Consider the following 22,434-nt stretch of genomic DNA (forward strand, 5'->3'; position numbering starts at 1 on the left):
ACTTCAGTTGCTCCTGGTTAACAATCACTGTATGGTGCTGTGTATTCCAGCTGTGTTGGCACATCAGTCGGACTTACACAAAAATAAAATTATAATGGACCATCCCAGCTGTCATTGGGCGAGAGGCGGGGTACACCCTGGACTGATGGCCAGTCAATCACAGGGCTTCAGTGATTTATAAGCCCTTCAACATATTGCTCTGTCAAACAAATACACTTAAAAGTAAAGTAGCATTTAATTGTTGACAGTGTTAGCCATCTGTAGACTCATGTTGGGACAAAACATTTTTATTTCCTGTATTGCACAATGGGCTTCATCTGAGAAGTTCATTAAATGTAAGGCCACATGAGCAGCAAAGCAACTGTTGTGAGAAAACATCTCAGAGTGTTCCTATAGTACAAGACACCTGCCACCTCAAACATACATGACAGATACTGAAAACTATAAAAGTAATATGGAGATTTTCTGTCTGATGGCAACAGGCAATTTATTGACTCCGCTCTGTCCTGTGTGCGCGTGCCTGTGCGTGTATTGTATATAACCTGTGGCTCACGTTGAAATGCTCCCCCGTGTGCCCTTTGCTCCTTCACTGCAGCTATAAAGAGACCTCGCTGTGCGGACGCGCACTGCTCCTCTCGGGTTTTATTATTTATTTTTTAATACACACAGACATCAGCATGGCCAGCAGACACAAGATTATTTTCACCGGATTATTGATTTTCATTTCGGCACATTGGACTTTTTCTTATTCAGGTACGTTTCTTTACATATTTGCTGCTGTTGGACGTACGCTTTTTATCTGGGAAATGTCAGAATGCTTACTCGCAGGCGTCACGTTTCACTTACGCAAGTGGAGTTCAAGGACAACGCAAAGACATGCCACACTTATAACAACTTTTAATTAATGAAAGAAACAAAAAGCTACAAGAACTCAACTTAATAAACGCAACTTAAAACTGTTCTTAGTGAATCTGCTAAATATATCATCTTAAATGATCAATTGACCAAAAACACCAATCAACTATTTTCATATGACAGAAAAAGGTTAAATAATCTCTTTGTTGTTCTTATATCAAATTCATTCTCATGGTATCTTGTATGACTTTCCAGCATCATGGGGAAAAAGCATCACCTTTATGCCTATTTATCGACATTTCATTGCTTATTTAAACACCACTTTTAATGTAAAAGTGCATTAAATAAGCCTCTTCTGCAAGTGGATGACATCATATATTGTTCTAACTTCTTGTAGAGGAAGAGCTCCATGCCAGCTACTGGAACAACCAGGGGAGGCAGGCTCTTCACGCCGCTCTGAACGTTCAGCGCAACGTGCACAAAGCCAAGAACCTCATCCTGTTCTTGGGGGACGGTGAGTCTGAGTTACTACTTTCTTGAGCTACATTCCTATTTTATTCAGCTGCTTTGTTCAGGTGGGAAGAAGCCGTTGGATCTTTAAAAAGTGTTTTGTGGTTTAGTTCACCAAAAGAGCTAGAGAGAGAGAATGCAATGTAAACCAAGCGTGACCCCAAACAGCAGGGGGTTATGGGTAGAAAGAGATGAATGTAGACATCTGATCACAAGTATTACTACTGCTTGGAAAGCCAAGCATAACAAACTGAACCGAGGCGAAACCACAGCCTGCTCTGCATGTCGTTGTTCCCTCCTGTTTCTTTAACTGATCTGCACGGCAGAGTTCAAATAAGGCCGTGATGCATTGCTGTAGTTTTACACGCTGGTCGCTTATGGAATCAGTTTCAACTCCCTTTAATACTTAAATCTCCAAACTGGTTGGATGACGGGTTCGCAGGTCTACTTGTAAGGTCTTGTTAGAGGCCTTGTTTGTGTTATTACACTGTGTGAATGTAAACTGGGAAAAAACAGGTGTGCTAATCTTTGTCTCGTATGTCATTCAGCCCTGACCCGAGACCTCTCCCACCAATAAACTAATCACTATTGTTCACTGACTTCATGATCCGAGTTTCGCATTTGGCAATCCCAATTGATTAATTACAGCTTAAATGAGAAACTATGGATTTATGGTTACGATTGCCTTCATCCAATCTCACCTGCATGCTGATTGCAGCACATTTAAGATTTTATCAGTGTTTGGGATTGATCAGTAATGATTAATCACGCCGTAAATTACATGTCTATAATAACATGTTATTGTGGTGTGAGCTTTCCGAGAGGGAATGACACGTTACTTCCTTAATCTTTAGCAACTGAAAGTAAATTAATGCAGGTTTTTTTTGGTACAATGCAGGAAGAGAAAAGTAGCAAATGCTTTGTTCAATTTGAATCGATAATTTGCAAAGATTTTTTTGGCCTTTTTATATTTGATAGACAGGACAGTGGACAGCATTGTAAACAGGGGAAGAGAGAATGGGGGGATGACACACGGCAAAGGGCCGAGGGTGGGAGTTGAACCCGGGGCCGCCGCATCTGTTTTATGTTTTTGCATGTGTGCGTTCTCATCACTGACACTTTTAGACAGTTTGAGGTGGGTGAGGTATTAAAAGGAAGTGTTGTTCCTTTCTTTCACTGTTCTAACCATAGATGACAGCTCCCTAAAAGTAAAGTCAAAACCTCTCTCTCGCCCCCTGCTGACTGGCTGCAGTATAGGTCATAAAGCCCGCCTCCTCCATGTTAACAGATGGGACATGAGTCAAACTATAAAATCAAAATAGACGTCAAATAAATGTTTCTCAAACATGGTTTCTGTCATTATAGTTAGTTCTTATCATGCTGATTTATGTCAAAGTGTTCATTTTTCTGACAAGTTTAGTTTTAATTAGTTATTTGATGCTGTCAAAATGATGATTGACAGCTCTGTTGAGAAATACGGCTCCTGCAGCCAATCTGCTCTGGATTAGCAGAGTAGAGGAGGAATGGTGAGAGGAAACGTAGCTTATCACTACGGTCATTGAAGTTTCCATATCTGTGAACGTCTGCTTCAGACGAACACAAAGTAGCTGTTCTGCTGTTAAACACGCCGGAGTGCAGGATCCTTACTGGGTTTTTTCTCAGTAATTTTAGTGTGTTTCTGTTAGCGGAAGTGGCTTCCGATCTCTACTGCACAGCTCTGGCTCCAAAATATGTCACCATCGCAAGATGGCAGCACCCGTCACAGGGGTATTTTGGCATCAATTTCGTGCAATGAGAGCAGATGGAGACGCGTTGTCCATCTATATATTCAGTCATTGGTTCTAACACACAGAAAGTGTGGCAAAGTGTTATACAGATACTTTGTACATGAAATGTTTGATGCTGCTTAGATGTAAAAACAAAACAAAAAGGAATCGGTAATATACATGAATCACTAATTCCCACAGACATTACAAGCTTTGATCAGGAATGTTTGACCCGATGTTTTGCATTCTTCATGAAATATATAAAATATAACCAAGTTTGCACAAAAAAAGTGGAATGTTTCTGTTTGCTTTACAAACTGTCCTCCAATTGCGATTGTAAATAACTTGGATGTCATTCACCGCCCCTTTAACCTCTCGCATCAGCTGAGCCTTATGAGGTTCACTGAGCACAATGGCAGCCCTGTGCCGGCCCGTCTGTCAGACGTAACCTAACTCTCAGGTGTGTTTCCACCTGCCTGCAGGTATGGGGATAACAACAGTGACTGCTGCACGGATCCTCAAAGGACAGTTGGGAGGAAGATCTGGGGAGGAGAGCAGCCTGGTTATGGATACCTTTCCTAACGTGGCGCTGTCTAAGGTCAGTCCAGTCTGATGGAAACTTTTATGTTCATTTACACTGTTTTTATGAGGACACCAGGCATGTATGGTGCTTAAAAACTCTCAACTTAAGTACACTATGTGTCCCTGCAGACTTACAATGTGGACCAGCAGATGCCAGACAGCGCCGGCACAGCAACAGCTTACTTATGCGGCGTGAAGGCCAACTATGGCACCCTGGGTGTCACTGCCGCCACCCCGAGGTACAACTGTAGTGCCACCTACGGGAACGAAGTCAAATCAATTCTTCACCGCGCCAAGCAGGCAGGTATGTCCCCGTTTACATGCTCTTATCTGCTCCATCAGTGTGGGTGATAAATAAAACATGCCCAGGTTACAGCTGTTGTGTTTGTTTCAGGTAAATCAGTGGGAATTGTCACCACAACCAGAGTGCAGCACGCCTCTCCTGCAGCATCTTACGCTCACACGGCAAACCGAGGCTGGTACTCGGACGCTGAACTCACAGAAGAGGCCGTCCAAAATGGCTGCCGGGACATTGCTTACCAGCTGATTCACAACACAGACATAAATGTAAGCCTTTTGTTATGACCATTGCCAGACAATGTGACAAATACAGAGAGGTGCCTTAGTTAACATCTCTAACAATTCCCTCTTCTTTAGAGACAGTTTTTTCACACACATGCAGATTAAACCAAAGGGTCACTTTGTATAGAGAATTAAATTAACTGTCACCAATGTCTCTGGATCCAGGTCATTCTTGGCGGAGGTCGTCAGTACATGTTCCCCAAAGCCAAGCAAGACCCGGAGTACCTGAACTCTACAGGAGACCGAAACGACGGACAAAATCTTGTGTCAGAGTGGATCAAAAATAAAAAGGTAAAGGCGAGATTTTACGGATTTTTATCTGGTTTGAGTTTCAGTGTGAAAAAGTTAATTCTTTTTGTTTCATATTTATTACCTGCAGAATGCTAAATATGTTTGGAAGAAAGATGACTTTGATGCTGTCAACCCGGCAAATACAGACTACCTTATGGGTAAGAAGAACTATTTCATTGATCACTTACTAAATTTGTGGTACATGACTAACAGGGCGATGTTAGAGAACAACAGTGTGCCTCACTGGATACAGACACACACTACAGGATCAAGGTTTAATATGCTGTTTCCATGACATAACAAATCTTTACTGTGTAAATTATCATTAAAGTGATCATCTCGAAGATTTTCAGTTCAATAAATGTCTGTTAAGTCACTATCTATCGCAGAATGAGGTAACACAATAGTGATTGAGCCTATGGCCCACTGATGAAAGCCTTTGCATTTGCAGTATTACAGACTGGGTGTCTGTGGCGACATTCATTAAAAAAATCATAAGCGGCGCCCAGTTGGTGACGCATTTTCTGTCACCCAGCAGTGGTTGGTCTGCCAGAGAGGGTAGGCGGAGCTAAGTGGCTGCTTCTCCGGTCTCTGCAAGTGTTGCGAGTAAACAGTAATCTACTCTGGCTGAACAAAAAAAGAAAAGATCGATGACTACAGATACAACTTCAAAAATAAGTGAAAATACAAAGAAAAAGAAACAAATTCAACGCTCAGATGAAGGCAAACAGTCTAAAAAGGAAAATCAAGAGTTACAACCGGAGACAACCGTGGACGTCACACATGCAACACTGTCTGGATATCTGGGAAATGTGCTCCCGCAATTACTGTTTATCGCCATAGGTGCTGCCAAAGAGAACGAAACAGAGATCTTTGAGATTACAACTTTAACTTGGATTCTGACAAGTCAAACGCTCAGCTATTACCTCCAGTCTCCACTTTAGTGATGCGCAGATTGACCGACAATTAATCTGTAACAATTTTGATGATCAATAAATCACTGAAGATAAGACTGTTTTAAAATAAAATGATTAAAGATTTGGTGCGTAAATAACGAGCAGAACTGTCCTTCGTCCATTTAGTTGAATCAAGCAGGGTCCTAATTAAAAAGCACAACATTATCTGCTCTTTAAAAGGCTTAATTTACAATTTAGACCAATAACACAAGTGTTATTTTAATTTCTGTTTTTTGCATTAAAAAATTGATAGTGCACATTTAACTACATCATGGCACTTAGACTGCCAGCTCTACTCAAAGTGCACTGAACCATCTTAAAATTGGCGTCTTCTACTATCTCTCCATTCAGGTCTGTTTGAGCCCAAAGACTGTCGCTACGAGTTGGAACGTAATCCAGACACGGACCCCTCCCTGACAGAGATGGTGGAGAAAGCAATTAAGATTCTCAGCAAAAACCCAAAAGGATATTTCCTCTTTGTGGAAGATAAGTGTAATTGTTTCTGTTGGTTTTTCCCCAGACAGCAAACAACCTCATAATATATGTTAACTGTCCTTTTCACACCATAAATAAGTGTTAAAAATCTAAAGCACCCTAACTTCAAGTTATTTTGGCAAAAGTTGTGGTCAGATTTTCGTACTTTGTGGGTGAAACTTATAGTAAAACTCTATATGATGGATTTACTGTTCATACTTATAAGTCGGTTACTTTCTTTTGGACTCTAAGTGGGAGAATTGACCACGGTCACCATGGAGGGAAGGCCAAAAAGGCTCTGTATGAGACAATAGAGTTTGACCGAGCCATCGGGCGAGCAGCCGAACTGACCAGCGAGCTGGACACCCTGTCTGTGGTCACTGCGGACCACTCGCATGTCTTCGCCTTTGGAGGATATTCTGCCAGAGGAAACCCTGTTTTAGGTAAATGCACACTCAGATTTTCATGAGAGCTGAGCCGAATGAGGTTTTATGATAAAAAGTGACACCATGTGATCTTCAGAGTTTAACAAACCTGCACACACTCACCTGTGCTGTGATTTGCAGGCGTCGCTCGTACACTGGCTGATGACAAGAAGCACTTCACCATGGCTTCGTATGGAAACGGACCAGGATACCAGATAGCCAATGGAACTCGTCCTGATGTGAATGAGACAGTTTCATGTAAGTGTACATTCATAGTCTCTAAGAAGGCCCAGTAACGTAGTAGCTCCATCTAGTGGTGCAACAGGAAACCTTCACCCCAACTGCTGCTGCTAACTCATAAATAAAATATCAGCATCAAAAAATGTTGCTGCTCTATTCAAAGTAAGCCATTTAAACCTTAATCATTTGCATAATCTGTATGAAATTAAACAAAAGTAGTGTTTCTTTTGTTTGCGTAATAATTTAGAACATAATGCAAGTATAATGCACACCCTCTGTTTGTACTAACTGTATAAGTGCAATTTGTCTATGTGCTAGAAATCCCTGATTTATATCATTCTCCTTTGTCCCATTCTTCCTCAGCGGATAACGATTACCGTCAGCAGGCCCCCGTCCCTCTTGATTCAGAGACTCATGGCATAGAAGACGTAGCGATCTTCGCTAAAGGTCCTATGTCACACCTTTTCTACGGGGTCCAAGAGCAGAGCTACATCGCCCATGCCATGGCTTATGCCGCCTGCCTGGAGCCCTACACGGACTGCAAACTGCCACCACCCAATCACGCTGCATCAATCCACCCCAGCCTGCTGCTCCTCCTGCTGGGCCTTCTCCTCCTCTCCCTCTGCTCCGTCTGAGATGTCAGCCTTCAGGGGATTTTGTCTCTCGACCTTGGGAAACCTCTGCTTTGTGACATTTTGGTTGAAAAATAAATTGTTCTTCACGCTGTACTTTCAGTGTGGACTTTAAGAGCTGTATGGTCGCACAACTTTGAGATCACTGTCATTTTAAGTAACTTCCTTTTTTGAAAAGGATTTTTGATTTTTATTTATATGAAAATATGTTTGTAATTACTTGTAATTTTTTTAATAAAGGACTGATTTACTAATAATATGATGGCTAAAAAAAAGATAATTTCGTAAGACTCTTTTTATGTTTCATGATATCATATGTCCTGTTATGTAGTAGTACAATTTAGCTTAATACTCTCTCCACAAAAATAAACATAGCTCATAGCCTAGAACATTAAATATGTCTTTGCTCGATCCATGTCACAAACATTAAAGCTTTCCTTAATAAAAAATTTAATGTAAAAGTATGGATCCTTTAGCTTTAAAAGAGTGAGACTACAACTTTAGCTTCAAATTAGACCACTTCTAAAATTAAACGCTTAAAATAGAACGATGGAAACAGTTTAAGTCATAGCAGAATCATTCTGTAATAGAGAAGCACCTTAACATTAGGTAGAGAATTACGAGAAAGACAAGAAACTGGCTCAATTGTGTATCGATTAAGTACATTGACTGCCCCTTTCAACAAAGGTTTCATCTGATTGGGTGAAATGAAAGTATCGTCCAATCAGAGAACGCAGTGGGCGGGACTTCCGGCTGCTGCCCGCTAGGAGGAGTGTTTGTGTGCTTGGAGGGAAATTTAATCTAAATACTCGTGCTGCTTCTCGAAAACAAAAGATAGTGTGGATAAACAGCTGCTCTTCGGACACTACGGATAATACACATGGACTGTTGGCGTACTGTATATAAAGTCGTAGATGAACGTGTGCAGGCACTGAAAGGTTTCTGAAATCAGTTGCTATTAGCTTAGCCAGCTAGCCTCGTTTTAAAGTTTTGATGTCTCGGCTATGGGCTAATTCAGAAGATGCTGATACATTACCATAATTAATTTAGAAACGGATAACGCTGGTCATGGATCGGAAGACGAGGAGGCTCGAAAGTCAGCTGTGTAAAGCAGTGAAGGATGGAGAATTCAGGTGATGCTCAGCCCACTGTGTCTATGTTTTGTCCAGACATGCCTTTTGTTGACTAACTGCGACAGCTGTGACGTAGCATTATCTCCACAATGCAACTGTGCAAACTGAGTGTTTTAGATTATTAAAAACATGTTTCCCCAAACATTGCTAAATTATAACTCAAATGTTTGTTCCTGTTAGATGTTAATTTTTTAAGCATGTTTAATATACATCCGTATGCTATAAATGTCTGTCTACTGTTGACCACTCGTAAAGGTTATAACGCCGTTCTGAAGCGTTTTACATGCAAACGCCCCCTGTGTGACATAAATTAGGGTCTAAATATATAGGAAATCCTATATTGTAGCTTTACTGAGAGGAAATGAATACCTGATTAGACTTCCTGTTAACTTTAACTAAAATGCATTTGTCATCTGTCTACATTATTTTCAAAGTAAGGGTGTATCATTACTAAAAAGTTTAGGGTTAGTACGGGCCATTATATTCCAACAGTTACTTGGAGTTTGTTGATGTATGTAGTACCTGTATGTATTAACTACAAAAGTAAATATATTAAAGTCCCTTAAAATTATTAAAACAGAAAACTGTATAATTAGCTTCATGAATTGCATGTGTGTCCAAGAAAACTAAGTAATAATATAAGAAGACCCTCTGAAATGTTGGCTGGAATGCTGCAGGACCTAAAGCTTCATCATTATGCCTTTTTGTTTCAGTACAGGAAATGCCACATTATAATGTATGTAGGATTGTAACAGATCTCTCTTGCTTGGCAGATCTGTGCAGCTGCTCCTTACAGAGGGAGCCTGTCCTCACATGGTAGGAAGTAAAGGGGTGGCTGCAATACACCTGGCTGTTGGAAAAGAGACTGAGAAAAACACACGCTGCTTGAAAATGTTGCTGCAATATGGAGCTGACCCCAATATAAGGTATAGTCAAAAAACACATGCCTAATTTTCCCTCTTTCAATTTTCTTCACCTGTTTAACTGCTGAAACTGAAATGACTTTCAAATTAATTTGAATACTTTGAAAAATGCAGCATCATCAAGGACACATTTATACTGTGTGGTTTTCTTAGCAATGTTCCGTCGTTATTTTGCCTCATATGAAGCCTGCAGGGACTTGCTGTATGATGCTCTATCTTGTTCCTTTCTGAAAAATGAAACATAAACCAAATTTGTTGAGCATACTGACGTAATGATTTTCTGAATTTTCTTGTATTTCTCTCAGGTCATCGGAGGGCCTGACTCCTCTTCACATCGCTGCACTGTGGGGATGTTATCAAAATCTGAAGCTGCTCTTGATGAATGGAGGAAACCCAAATAGTAAAGATAATGTAAGAATTTTGTCATAAATCATTTTAATAAGAGAAGGACCTTGTTAAGGCATGATTAATAATACACAGATACATGCACACAAACATTTTGCATTAGCAAATTTTACTGTGACAAGCAAGTTAAATTTTTCTAGGGACAACACCTCAATTTAACAAGCTATCTACTAATGTGTGAATCCAATTTACACCTGATTTACACCTTCTTTCTCCTTAATTCATGGCAGGAAGGGAATACGCCTGGGCAGCTTGCGGAGCAGCAGGAGAATCGAAAATGTGCGCAGCTCCTTCAGGATTACCAGGCCAGCTCCGTGGACACAGAGGACGACGACTTGCCTCAATTCCAATACTGTGAGAAAGTTTCTTTGAAGGCTTTGTATCGTATGGGATATGTTGAAAACTCGTTTCCAGTATATATACTACTTGAATGCAAAGTTAACTTTAGAATTAGCATAAAGATGGAGATATAGTTCATTACTGTAGCAGTTATTCAGCCAGTAAAGTCATTAACAACATGCGTAGCTGCAAGATAATCATATCATAGTGCCTACATAATACCACAAATGTTTCAGTGATCACAAGGTTCATGAATCCACGGAAATTTGACAACCTTGCAGCACCTCTAGATGGGGATTCATTTCTGCATTGATGATATTTTGTCTTAAAAATGTAGGAAACAACAGAAAAAATGCCCATCATGCAATATATTCTATGTTGTCAATTAAAAAAAAACCTCAAGATCATCTAGCAAAGTGTTAGTGTGTATATAAAGTATTCATAAGATGAATTGAATGTACCTTTTTATAAACTCGCATGTCCTTTTTCTCTACACAGCTGTGTATTCAGACCAAACGGACATGTCCAGCTATCCTGAATCCGACTACAGCTTCAGCTCCCACTCCTCTATGATAAGTGACTTTGGTGAAGCCCCATTGAGCAGCACAAGGCGCTCATCATTCTTCAACATGTCTCACATTAATGGGAGGCCAAGCTGCAGGGGACTATCATATAACAGACTTTCTGATATGGACACTAAGAGGAATCACAGCCGTGACTGGAATAATTCCTCCTCACATTGGGCGTCTGAAGGTCCCTCCATACTATCAAGCACTCGCATGTCTGCAGTGGGACCTGCAGGTGCAATGCCGATCCTTAAGGAGGATGATGTATTTACTTCTGATGGCACAATCTCGCCATCCAGAAGAGACACTCTCCCAGCGAGACGAGCGAGCCGTAAGAGTGTGAGCTTCAGAGACGTGGACGAATATTTCCCCGTTTTCAGTCCTGAATCTCCCAAACGTCAGCCTGCCGTTAATGGCAGTCAGTGCTCCAGCAGCTTACCGTTCGACTTCTCTGAATACTCGGACTTCCTTGATTCAGAACGCATGGCCACTGTTTTACAAAAGCAGGGCATCGACGTCACATCACCAGATCACGTTTACGTTTTCTGCAGAGAGAGCAGCGAGAGCACAGAGGAGGAGATGGAGAAAACAGTCATCAGTCACTGCATATTAGAGGAAAGTGATGAAGAGCAGGAGGGTGAACATGTAAAAGAGGCTCAGGGGGATAAACCAGAGCGGCCAGCCTGTGATCGTATCGGCAGTAGCAGTGGTAGTAGTCAATACAGTAGCTGTGAGAGCGACCACTACACCAGTGCTCTGGAGGCTTCTCTACACCCCAGACATCTTCTACTCCCCGCGGTAGAGGAGGTTGAATCTGACAACAAGATGGAGAATTCTGCAGACTCTTATTCTGAAAGTCAAGATGGGAATCATCCAATTGATCAAACAGAACCCAAGATAGATTCAAAACCTGAAACTATGACGCATTTACCAGGTGTGCTTCATAATCTGGCTGCAGCTGAAGTAAATCACCCAAATAATGATGCATTGACCGCGTGTATTGGTCCTGTTGTGGACACTTTAAGTGACGGTGTGGTAGACCAACCAGTAGCAGACGCTGCAGCTGAAGCATTACAGGAAGACTTTGTTCCTCCATTCACACCGAGCCCTTTTGTAACAGGCAGGACTCGCTCCAGGCTGAGTCGCTGCTCGCTTAGAACCAGCAGAACACCCGAGAGCCTCCTCTCCACGTCCTCTCTGTTCGAAGAGACCCTTCCCACGCCGGTTCGAACACGCTGCCAGACCCCCAGGTCTCAGAGCAGTGACGACTATTACAGTTCACCACGTGCACCTTATTGTACTCCATCCTATTCAGGGAGCAGCACAGGAGGAGACTCCTTTCCTGCTGATAGCCAGGACACACAGTCCAGCACCCTCAGAGCTGGTTCAAGCTTTAGCCATAGCCAAGCTGACACTATCATCCTCTCTAAGAGCATTACTGACTCTGTTGTTGAATCACAGACATTGTCTGACACGGTCGTACTGGAGAAAGACCAAAACTCTTCAGTGGATGCTTATGAGAGAAACCTTGCAGAGATTATTCTAGCTATGCAAGGCCAGGATCTTGCAGAAGGCGGGGATTTTCTGACGGATGATTTGACAAGTATGGATGAGGCAACCACAAAGAGAAACGTAAGTGAAGCGTCTGTTGAGGACAAAGTAGGCAGCTTAAAAAACAACAATGCCTGGATCACTGAGGACTGTAGCTCTCAGACGGACTCTGTGTCATCTTCATCCAGCTCCAGCTGCTTCTCCCCGAGGAGGTCCAGAGAGGACTCCGACCTTCCTTGCACTCCAGGCACCGGATGCACCCCGAGGTACAGCATGAGCCGGCTGTCGAGCTGCCGCAGGCCGCAGCACCTGGCTAACCTGTCTTACACCCCCGGAGGGCGACCGCTCATTCAGGATCTGGAGGAACCAGTGGAGTACCTCTACACTGATTCAGAACAAGGCCACAAGCTGATCGAGACCCACGTCCCGCCTACAGCGAACACCTCCCTCAGCTCCAGCATGAGCACCGCCAGCAGCAGCAGCAGCGAGGAGACCATCATTTACGACTGGCGCTCCATGCAGACCGACATGATGAAGAACAAAGGAAAGGAGAACCAGAAGCCTCAAATGGAGCAACAGAAGGAGGAAAAGGAGGATTATAATGATGAGGTCAGTTCGTTACCGGACACCAGAGGGATGACTGACAAGGAGCTGAGACTGAGGCTGGTAGAGCTGGGGGAGAGCCCGGGCCCCATCAGCAGCCGTACAAGACCCACGTACATGAGGAGGCTGGGCCGCCTGCTGAAGGGGTCCAACCCCCAGTCACCACATCACCAGAAGCAGACAGACCAGACACAGCCAGGTAACGCTTGTGCTCTTTAGTTAACGTTATTTAAGGTGACGAAAGTGTTTCTGAACTTGGGTTGGGATTGTGAGCGGGGCTGAGATGGGGAATGTGTGAGAAGGTTTTATGAAAGATAACAATGTAAAAGTTATGCTGCTATAATGTGAAGTAGTGCAATATTTGTGGCCTTCACTTGACTGTAAAATCACTCCTATAATGAAGCATGAAAATGAAAATTGAAACTCATTTGTGTTAAAGCTGTTATCACTCTGTGGGTGGATTAGATTAGAACTACTGAGCGAATGAGGCACATCAATACTCTTATTATAATTTAGCTTCTCATCATTTACTCTAACGCGGCCCCTTTTCTTCCCTCTGTTCTCTCATGTCTATAGATTTAGGTTACAGTCCTGAATTGTGTCGGGCTCTGAGGACCTTCGAGCTGCCTGGTTGCCAGGCCGACGAGCAGGCTCTGTGCCAGCAGTTCGACCAACCAGATCAGAACAGGAAGTGGAGGGAGGGCATCATCAAGTCCAGCTTCAACTACCTGCTGCTTGACCCAAGGTCCTCTCTCTCTCATGTTGATTTGTGCTGTTATACCCACCAAAATTAGCGAGTTGACGCAGGTTTTCAGAGACCCGCTAATATATGCAGATCGTCTCCTTTCCCATTGCAAGTGAAGTATACTCCTTTAGGTCTCTTTTCTGCTGCATCACCATCTGATGTCACAAACGTGCCTGAAACAGGGTTAGTAAACAATAGTACGCACAAAGAACTTTTTGGTATGCAGCATGGAGGCCAGTGAAGATGTTACGGTGGTTAGGTCTTCATTGAATCTATTACTCATTCAGTCACCTTATCAAACTCGGCGCAGACAAATGTGGAACGATGTTCGAGCACTGCTCGGACGGAGACGGGGCGGCAGCATCGCGCTGGAAAGGGGTAGGAGATTAGCGTGTCGACCAAGGTTATGTGTTAACATCATCGCCGATTGGAGCAGAGGCGATTATTACCCGGGTCTATTGCAGAGTCATTTGACCCGAGGCTGAATGCCAGTTGTAGCCTTTCCCACTAAGCAAAAAAGCCGGGTGTTGGCGGCTGGGAAAGGGTCTTAAGATTACTTTCACCTGTGTAACGTCGCAAGCTCTCTGAGGAAAGATGATCTGGACTGCACAATAACTTCCCTTATATTTGAGTTTAAACTACCCACACTTCAGTAACACAGATGAACACCTATAACCCCCTAAATGTAACTAAATCTTTGTTTTTCTTCTCTTCCAGAGTGACAAAAAACCTCCCATTCCGCAGTCACACCATGACTCCTCACGAGTGTTTCCAGACATTCATCAACGCTATATTTTATGTGGGAAAAGGAAAACGCTCCCGCCCCTACAGCCACCTCTATGAGGCTTTAGAGTACTATAAAGGAGACAAGACCTCCAAGGTAAACAGCACACACACAGTAGTATTAATAAAAATGAAATATATAAGAGGTAAAATATGAATATAAAACACTTTCCCTTTGATTCGTGTGACAGAAATTGTGCCCCAAAGTGCAGCACATCCTCCAGGTGTGGAACGACGAGCAGGGCGTCATCTCTCTGCACTGTTTCCAGAATGTCATCCCAGTGGAGGCGTACACGAGGGAGGCCTGCATGGTGGAGGCCATCGGTGAGCACAACTCATTAACAGTTATCTATGTGAAGTGGCAAACAGGGATGTTAATCACTGGAGATTTATAGTTTGAATACTCGTTCCACATCTGCCTTTCGTGCAGGCCTCAAAGTAACCTGTCACTGGCTTTCTTATGACAATTATTAAACAACGAATCAAAGATCAAATTGTTACAAAGTTGCATTTTGCCTCGAGTTTGGTTTGAGTTCAAATGGCAGCTTTTACCCAAAGTTTTGATGCGCGAAGAAACTGCTTTCTGATTGGTCAGAATTTCCATGTGGGAAAACTCGTTTAACACATTGTTCCACGGAAACAATGGAAACGGACCGAGTCCCGTCTTTTCTGGTGGACCATGGTCCGCTAGTTTGGTCCGCACCAGAGTTCAAATGTGTGTTCTCACCTGTCCAAACAAACCAGACTTTCCAAGTAAAGTCCGGAGCAAAGTATTATGCCTACCTATTATTACGGTGAGTAACCTCATTCATTCTCCACTTGTCCCAGGTTTGAAGATGCTCACCAATCAGAAGCGAGGGGACTTTTACGGCGTGGTGTCCAACTGGCAGGTGAAGAGGAAACGGGAGCTGGGCATCCACCTGCTGTACCGGGCCATGCAGATCTTCCTGGCCGAGGGTGAGCGACAGCTCAGACCAGCAGACATCAGACAGTAGCGACCCCGACTGGAGGGGAGTATGAACAGCAACAATGTGCACTTAGAGGGAAATACCACTAGTTCATGGCACAAAGTAATCCTTCGAACAATTTAGTGCTCAGAGGTTGGATGGAAGTTGAAGTCTTTTTTTTCTTTGATTGAACTCTTCATCCCACAGCAATATACACTTTGTCAACATGTGGCATCATCTGCTTATATCTACTTTAAACTTGTCAGACTTGAAGAATGTGGAAATCAAAATGGTTGCAGGCTGCAGGTTTGCTGAAGTCATGACAAATACACAGAAAAAGCTTTTCTTTGCTCCCAGTGGGACACTTTTCTTCTTGACTGCTGTAGTAAATTACTTTTTCATAATGGTCCAAAAGATTTCAAACCGATTTTAGCATAATTGAATTTGCTGGTGTCCTATTGCACATAATTTGATGTCTGAACAAATACTTTCCAATAGGAGCTCTGAGGGTGGTGTAAACAAAGAAAAGACCTTATAACTGGCACTTAGCATGATTACTGTTATGGATAAGTCAACAATGAAATGTTTGGTATATTTGTTTACATGACTGGATTGCCATTTTGTCTACTGCACAATTTTGTTACTGTTTAAAAAAAATGCATTGCAGGCAAGCCGTTTACAAAAGAGCGTCCAATCGTTTAGATTTTTGTTTGTATATGATTTGTTAAAAGTGTCATTATTATGAGATATGTAGGAAATGAGCCCAAGTTTGTTGTTTGTACATCTTTATGTTTAATGTTCAGATCAGTAGACCGTCCATTATAGTGGCAGAACTAGTTTGTGGTAGCTCACATCTTTGGGTTAGGCAGTTTCGGATCCCATCGGCTATAGGTTATGCTACAATATTGCCTCCGGGGACAATGGTAAACATGCCGGGCGTGTAGCCAGCGACTTCCTGTTCCGCGTGCTGCATTTGTTTACAGAAAAGAAACCGTTTTTTCTTGTGATTTACTTACCTATCGGTCTTACCTTTGACGAAATTTCAACATCATGATGCAGATTTGTAAAAAGTAGAAATGAAGCTTTGTCAGGTCTGAAAACGATCTTTAAAATGCTCGTTTGTTGAACGGAGGTCGGATCGATCACTTCTGATGCATTCGAGGAAGTCGGGAAATCTAAACGCTGAACGGCTTTCGTGACACAGCGTCAGGGAATTCATCTCAAGTTGAATTTTAGATCTACAACAGATTGTTGGCTGTTAGTATGCAGATGCTGTTTATAAAGATTAATAAGAAGCTAAATCATCATCAGATGATGCTGATGGGAGTCAGGATGGCATTGCTGTTCCGCCTTCTTTTGCTCTCGACACAGACTGTTTTTCCTGCATACGCCGCAGCCTGCTGATACGTGATTGGTCAATATTGCTCGGACTACAAGCGTAGTACAAACAGAAACCAAAACACTCGCCATCCCGGAAATCAACGTCCCTGCTCTGTAAATAGAGGTCAGGTTACAGGTGGCGCTTGGTGTCCTAATCTACAACATAGCCAGTAAAATCAATGAAAATAATATCTTTATCATTCAAAGAAGTCACTTTTTTCTTAAAACTTCATCTCACAGTCTAAAGTCGTCGTCTATTCATTCATGTTCGGGGCAGCGAGCTTTAAACCCACACATTTGTCCTCAGGGTAAAACACATAATCAGTGATCTGGAAGCTGCACATGTTCTTTATCGACACAAAAGGCATTAAAACAAACGATTAGCAACATGATTTTGTATTTTAGAAATCTATTTTTTTACCTCCTGATATCTGTATGAGATCACAGGCCTACGTGACAACCTGATTGTGCGTGTTGACTTTTAATTATGACAGGACAATAATGAAGCTCTGAAAGCATAATTGATTAATGATTAGGCTTCTCAGTTTTCATTGTTCCGAAAATAAAGCCCTGTCGTTGTGATTTAATATTGAAGTGGTTTCTTGATTGATTGTCAAAATGTGTAACAAAATATGTAGTGCTTATTTTTCATGGTGATCATAAACTTTTACTGTTACTGCTTTATTTTCTTGCCCCTTTGTTTTGCATTCATGTAAATGTAGTAAAATAGAAATGAAAAGGCTGAACTGGATGTCGTTTTTATGTCCTGTACTTTGGTGTCCCTCTAGTGGACAGAGGAAGTCATTATTTATGTTCCCATGCCGTGCAGTATCTGGCTTGCATTCACTGGGACTCATCAGTGTTAGGTATTAATATCACAAAGTTATTTAATAGAGAGCTGCTTGTTGTGTTTAAAAGATATTCAACCACTTTATACACTATTTTAGTATTTTTAAAACACTGAGAAATAATCTGCTCAGTCGACTGTTTTGCTAACAAGTGCCTGCATAGCAGATGCACAGGCTTCAATGTGCAATAATGCTTGCTTTGCAGAAATGAGTTGACTTTTTTGCTTGCTAAATGATGCATGTCTAATTTAGGAACAATGGTCTTCAATTACTGTTATCATGACTCATTCAGTTCCAATAGACCTGCAGCTTCTTGCTCGTGGTTAGCCCTGTTTTTCTTAAAAGCGTCATTGTGGTTTATACAATTTACGCACTTCATGTCCACATGTGTCCTCTCGTTTAATGTGTGTCTTGGTGACAGCGCAAAATTCCTTAACCAAGCAGGGCTGTGTGTCTCATTTGAATATTTGAACACAACAGTAAAGGCAGAGTAAAAAATTAACAGTATATAAACAAATCTATTGCACAGATACATGACGAGCTTAAGACACGTGCTGCATGAATGAAACTAAATGTGGGGTTTCCAGTTGCTCCAGCGCTGTTGTTCATCTCTGGTGGTCAAGTCGTGGTTATGATAGAGAATGTACACTTCTCAGTTTTGCATTGACTGCATATGACAGCCGACACCTCTGACAGGCAGTGAAACTCAGTCAGTGGCTAATTATGTGTGTGTCTCATCAGCAATATATCATCATTTACAGACTCGACCAAACTACACCAGGCGGTAAACGTGAATCCACCAATAATATTATTTTTTTAATTTGGGTTAAAAACAACAAAAGAGCTTATTTGTCAAAGAAGGGTCACAACAGAAACAGTTAAATTATATTTTACTTATGAAAATGATTTGACACATTATTTAAATATCTGTTTGGTATTTTGACCTCCTGCCTTCCTTCCTGACCCCAAAATACAAGAGTGGATTGATATAGTAAATTACATTTGTGTTATGGAAAAGATTACTTTTTGTCTACGTCTCCAGAAACATGTTTATTACATGCTGGATCAAGTGGGTCAAATATTTGCGGCCCTTACAGCCTGATTTTGTGGAGGTATTAAATGAATAACTGTAATATTGTGTTTTTTTGGTTGTATTTTTGGTTGGTTTTCTGTCTCTCAAGTCACCACCTGATACACTACTTATTGCTTCTATATGTGCACACTTAATAACTTCTCCCAAACTGAACACAGTTCTTGAAATCTGTGTGGATGGCAGGGGAAGTAAAATTGCTTTGTTTTGATCTTCTGTAGTATACAGTGTCTACTTGCGTCCCGAAATAAAGAATAAAAAAAAAGAAAATACAAATGATTATGATATGAAGTTTAACTGGATTTATAAAAAGTTTCAAAATGTGTTCTCACATAGGCAAGCAGCTGCCTTTATTTCGTATAAATTTATAGAGAAAAAAATTAATGAAATAAGCATTTGAGTCTTTATTGAGGCTGAAGTGGATTCAGGCTAATAAACTGGCAAGATTAACATTAAAAAAATTCATATGATTGCCGAGTCATAACAAATGTACAGGTGTCGTCGGTGTCGGTTGTTATCTCCATTTTATTGTTGCTGCAGCGCACTGCGGTGGTTTGTGCGTCGCTTTCATAACTTGATTATCTTCATGTGACAATGATCTTCTGAACCACAAAACACTCTTCTAAAAGTATATATAATGCTCATAGAGAAAAACGTAAAAACATTTATATTTAAATATAGTTTTTTTTTATATTAATACTGTACATGTATTGCCTAACTTAGGCATCCAGTAGCTTACAAGACATCCAGTAGCTTACAAGACAAATTAAATCACTGTCAACCAACCCCCAACCCCTCTTAAGTCTGTATGAAAATAATAAAATTAGACATAAAAATAAAGGCTATATAAGACTTCTCTTACTGAATGTTGACAGGTTTGTATAAGTTGCATCAGCGGTGTGCCTCTTTAAACAATTGTATTTACCGATAGAAGATTGTTTTTCACTTCTTATATTTAACTTGGATTTACTTTCAACCTCTTTACTTTCACATCTCCTGTAACCAAACCAAAGAAGAACAGTGAAACAAAAGAGAGCCAACACGTCACTGAGGGCTGAACTGAGGACGATTTATTTCATTAAATACAACCAGTCAAACAGCATGCAGTATCACAACAAAAACACAGTGAAGCTCAACTACATGTTTTATTCCACATAATATAAACAGCTTTCTCCCAATATGGCTTGTCTACTTTTTCTTGGCATTTAAAAATCTTGCATTAAAACATCTTTAGACAGAACTGGTTTTATAAGATAAAATCACAACTTTTGATGACTAAACCTTTTTTTTTTATCCCAAAGGTCACATGGACTACATCTGTTCATATGTTCCATATTCCTGCTGTTCATTTTTCATGTCATATTAACAAATAAATCATTTATCAGACCCGAGATGCAAAGCAAGCCATATATTCTGTTTATATTCCCTTAAAGGTCATTTTCTTTCAAGTATCTTTTGCATCTTTTTCTTCTTCCTGTGCTGCTGGGACCCCTCCGCCCCGGCATGTGTGATCGAGATGTAATCTGAACTGCCTGTCATTTCACGCCGCCTGTGTGCGCCCGGCGTCGGTGGGGGGTGAAGGCGCGGGACAGGCTGAGAAATAAATAATGCCATCATCAGCATATCGTGACACTATTCCTTTTGACGTTGGGATGAAATCTGGGACACAGTTGCATTCATCGTTCAGTGAGCTCTTCCACACAGTTAAACCCACCGACAGCAATGAATGTTGATTGTGACCTTTGCTGTGGTTTGGAAGATGGAGGTATTTTCTGTTTGTTTGTGAAAGGGGGGATGCTTTGCTTTTCAAGGAGTCATTGTGCAGGTTTCTGCATGTTTTACCTTCTTTTTTCTTTCTTTTTGGAGACACTGTGACAAAGGCTGGCCGCAGGGTACAATCAACGGTCGATGGTTTTTCAATTTAGCTGAAACTCACCGACAGCGTTGAATGTTCACTGGGGCGAGCACGGACCTGATGGTGACCAGGGATGACAGTCTGCTTAGAGATGCAGAGGGAGCGAGTCTTCTCGGTGGATGGAGAGGCTTCTAATTCTCACCTTTTCTCACAGTAAAGCCCCGCTTTCATTCTCCGAGCCGTAAGGACGCTGGGTGTTTAAGCGTACGTAGATGATGCTATCTTTTCCCATCTAAGCTAATCAGATAACTTTAAACAAATCCACCTGCTGATAAAAGCATGCAAACATCATTTAAAACCTACCGTTCGTCCACATTACCCGAGGAAAGTCCAAAATAATAATTCATATCGAGGTAAAAGCCCTGAAAAAAAACAGCTTTTCTGGCAATTCCATCTAATCCATCTTCCATGACACATGGTCATTATGACACAAAGACAGTGTCAGCGCATGGGAGCGCATTCTGCTTCACACCAAGTAGCAGTTAAAAGAGGGAAGTCATCTTGAAACTCCTGACTCATAGCGTAGTTTCAGTACACACAGCACCTGTGTGCAGGCTGCAGCTAGCCCTCGTACACACTGCTGCATGGAGGCACAGCGGAGCGTCCTCTAGAGACGCAGCGGCATGCCTCGAGGGCTTCATGCAAGGTGAAGGATGAGGAAGACACCCGGTATGAAACTGCAGACTCACCCAGATCAATAGCATCTGTCGTTTCGCTATGATGTGGCAGTGTGGCTGAAAACGAGGGTGTTTTTTTTTTTCCAGTAAAGTTGGCCATGTTGCATGAAACGTTTTATTCACTGCTGAATCATTGTTGCTCATCATGAGTAAAAAAAAAAAGCAGACTTCGGTAGCAATTAAATCGGACTTGATAATAAAACTGTGGCAGTGAGTCAAGATGTGGTGGGATGATAAATAAGGAGTCATTTAAAGAGCAGGAGTGACTAAGATGGTGAGGTGGATATCTCACGTCCTTCTGAATACTCCAAACAAGGAGATAAAAATAACAATATGTCTGGTAGCCTTTATTAAAAGGTAAAATCAAGCAGTATCTCTATTTGAAGCTTGTTCCAGACTGAAATCTCCACTACAGAGAGAGTGTGCTGCTTCTCTTCTCTCCTCCAGATCACAAGATCTGTTCTACTTTTGCAGTTTCCCTGTATCTCAGTTCCTTTTAAAGACTTGTCAACTTGTGAGCAAAAACAAAAAATAATCAGAACTGAAAATACCTCAATCAAAAAACAGTTTGCTATGCGCGGACACGTCACCCACGCTCAGACCAAAAAGCACAGTCCTTGCTGCGAGCGACACCGCTAACTCGGCCTCTCCCTCCGCTCTCCCGCAACACTGATTTGAGTGACAGTGTTGGAATTGACAGAAGTGGATGAGAAGGAATGTTGCTTTATAAGGTCTTCTCTGGCCGCGGGACGAGGGTGACAGTGGGAAGAAAGATCCGGGACACGCAACCGGAGAGGGAGAAGAGCCCTGAGCTGACAATGTGGCCCTAATCTGAATGACAAGGTCTGCACATCAGCCCTCAAACCAGCCTGGGTTTGTGTGGGTGGGTGAGGGGAGGGTGGGGAGACAGGAAGGAGAGAGCGAGAGGAATAGGAAGAGACAGCAGGGGGGGAGGAGGGAGGAAGAGGGCGGGCAAGGGTGTCCTTCCTTCAAACATGCTGGCCTTAATGGCACGGACAGCTCTGACATTTAACCACTGAATCATTTTTAGATAAGTGGATGTGGTCGTTCGCGTGGGGAGAGTTGTGACTTGTAAAAATTTCAGGAGGCGTTTTTTCCGGCTAAATATAAAAAACAGAAGGAAGCAACTTTAGGAAAAAGGAAACATGGAGAATCTGCTTATTGAATGACACAACTTAAACTTAAATAGAAGTGT

The 22,434-nt window shown here is 41.9% G+C and overlaps 1 protein-coding gene across 1 annotated transcript; it reads left to right on the plus strand.

Annotated features, from left to right (window-relative positions):
- The first annotated feature begins 677 nt into the window (after positions 1-677).
- alpi.2 (alkaline phosphatase, intestinal, tandem duplicate 2) lies at positions 678-7,316 on the plus strand. Its single transcript, XM_069679725.1, has 11 exons — positions 678-753; positions 1,253-1,369; positions 3,614-3,729; positions 3,843-4,017; positions 4,108-4,280; positions 4,461-4,586; positions 4,675-4,744; positions 5,894-6,032; positions 6,269-6,459; positions 6,583-6,699; positions 7,045-7,316. Exons 1-11 carry the CDS (start codon positions 678-680, stop codon positions 7,314-7,316), a joined length of 1,572 nt encoding a protein of 523 aa, XP_069535826.1.
- Positions 7,317-22,434: the final 15,118 nt, after the last annotated feature.

This window comes from Semicossyphus pulcher, unplaced genomic scaffold (genome assembly GCF_022749685.1).
Source record: "Semicossyphus pulcher isolate SPU_LCO1_2020_fin unplaced genomic scaffold, fSemPul1.0.p SCAF_4, whole genome shotgun sequence".
Lineage (NCBI taxonomy): Eukaryota > Metazoa > Chordata > Actinopteri > Labriformes > Labridae > Semicossyphus > Semicossyphus pulcher.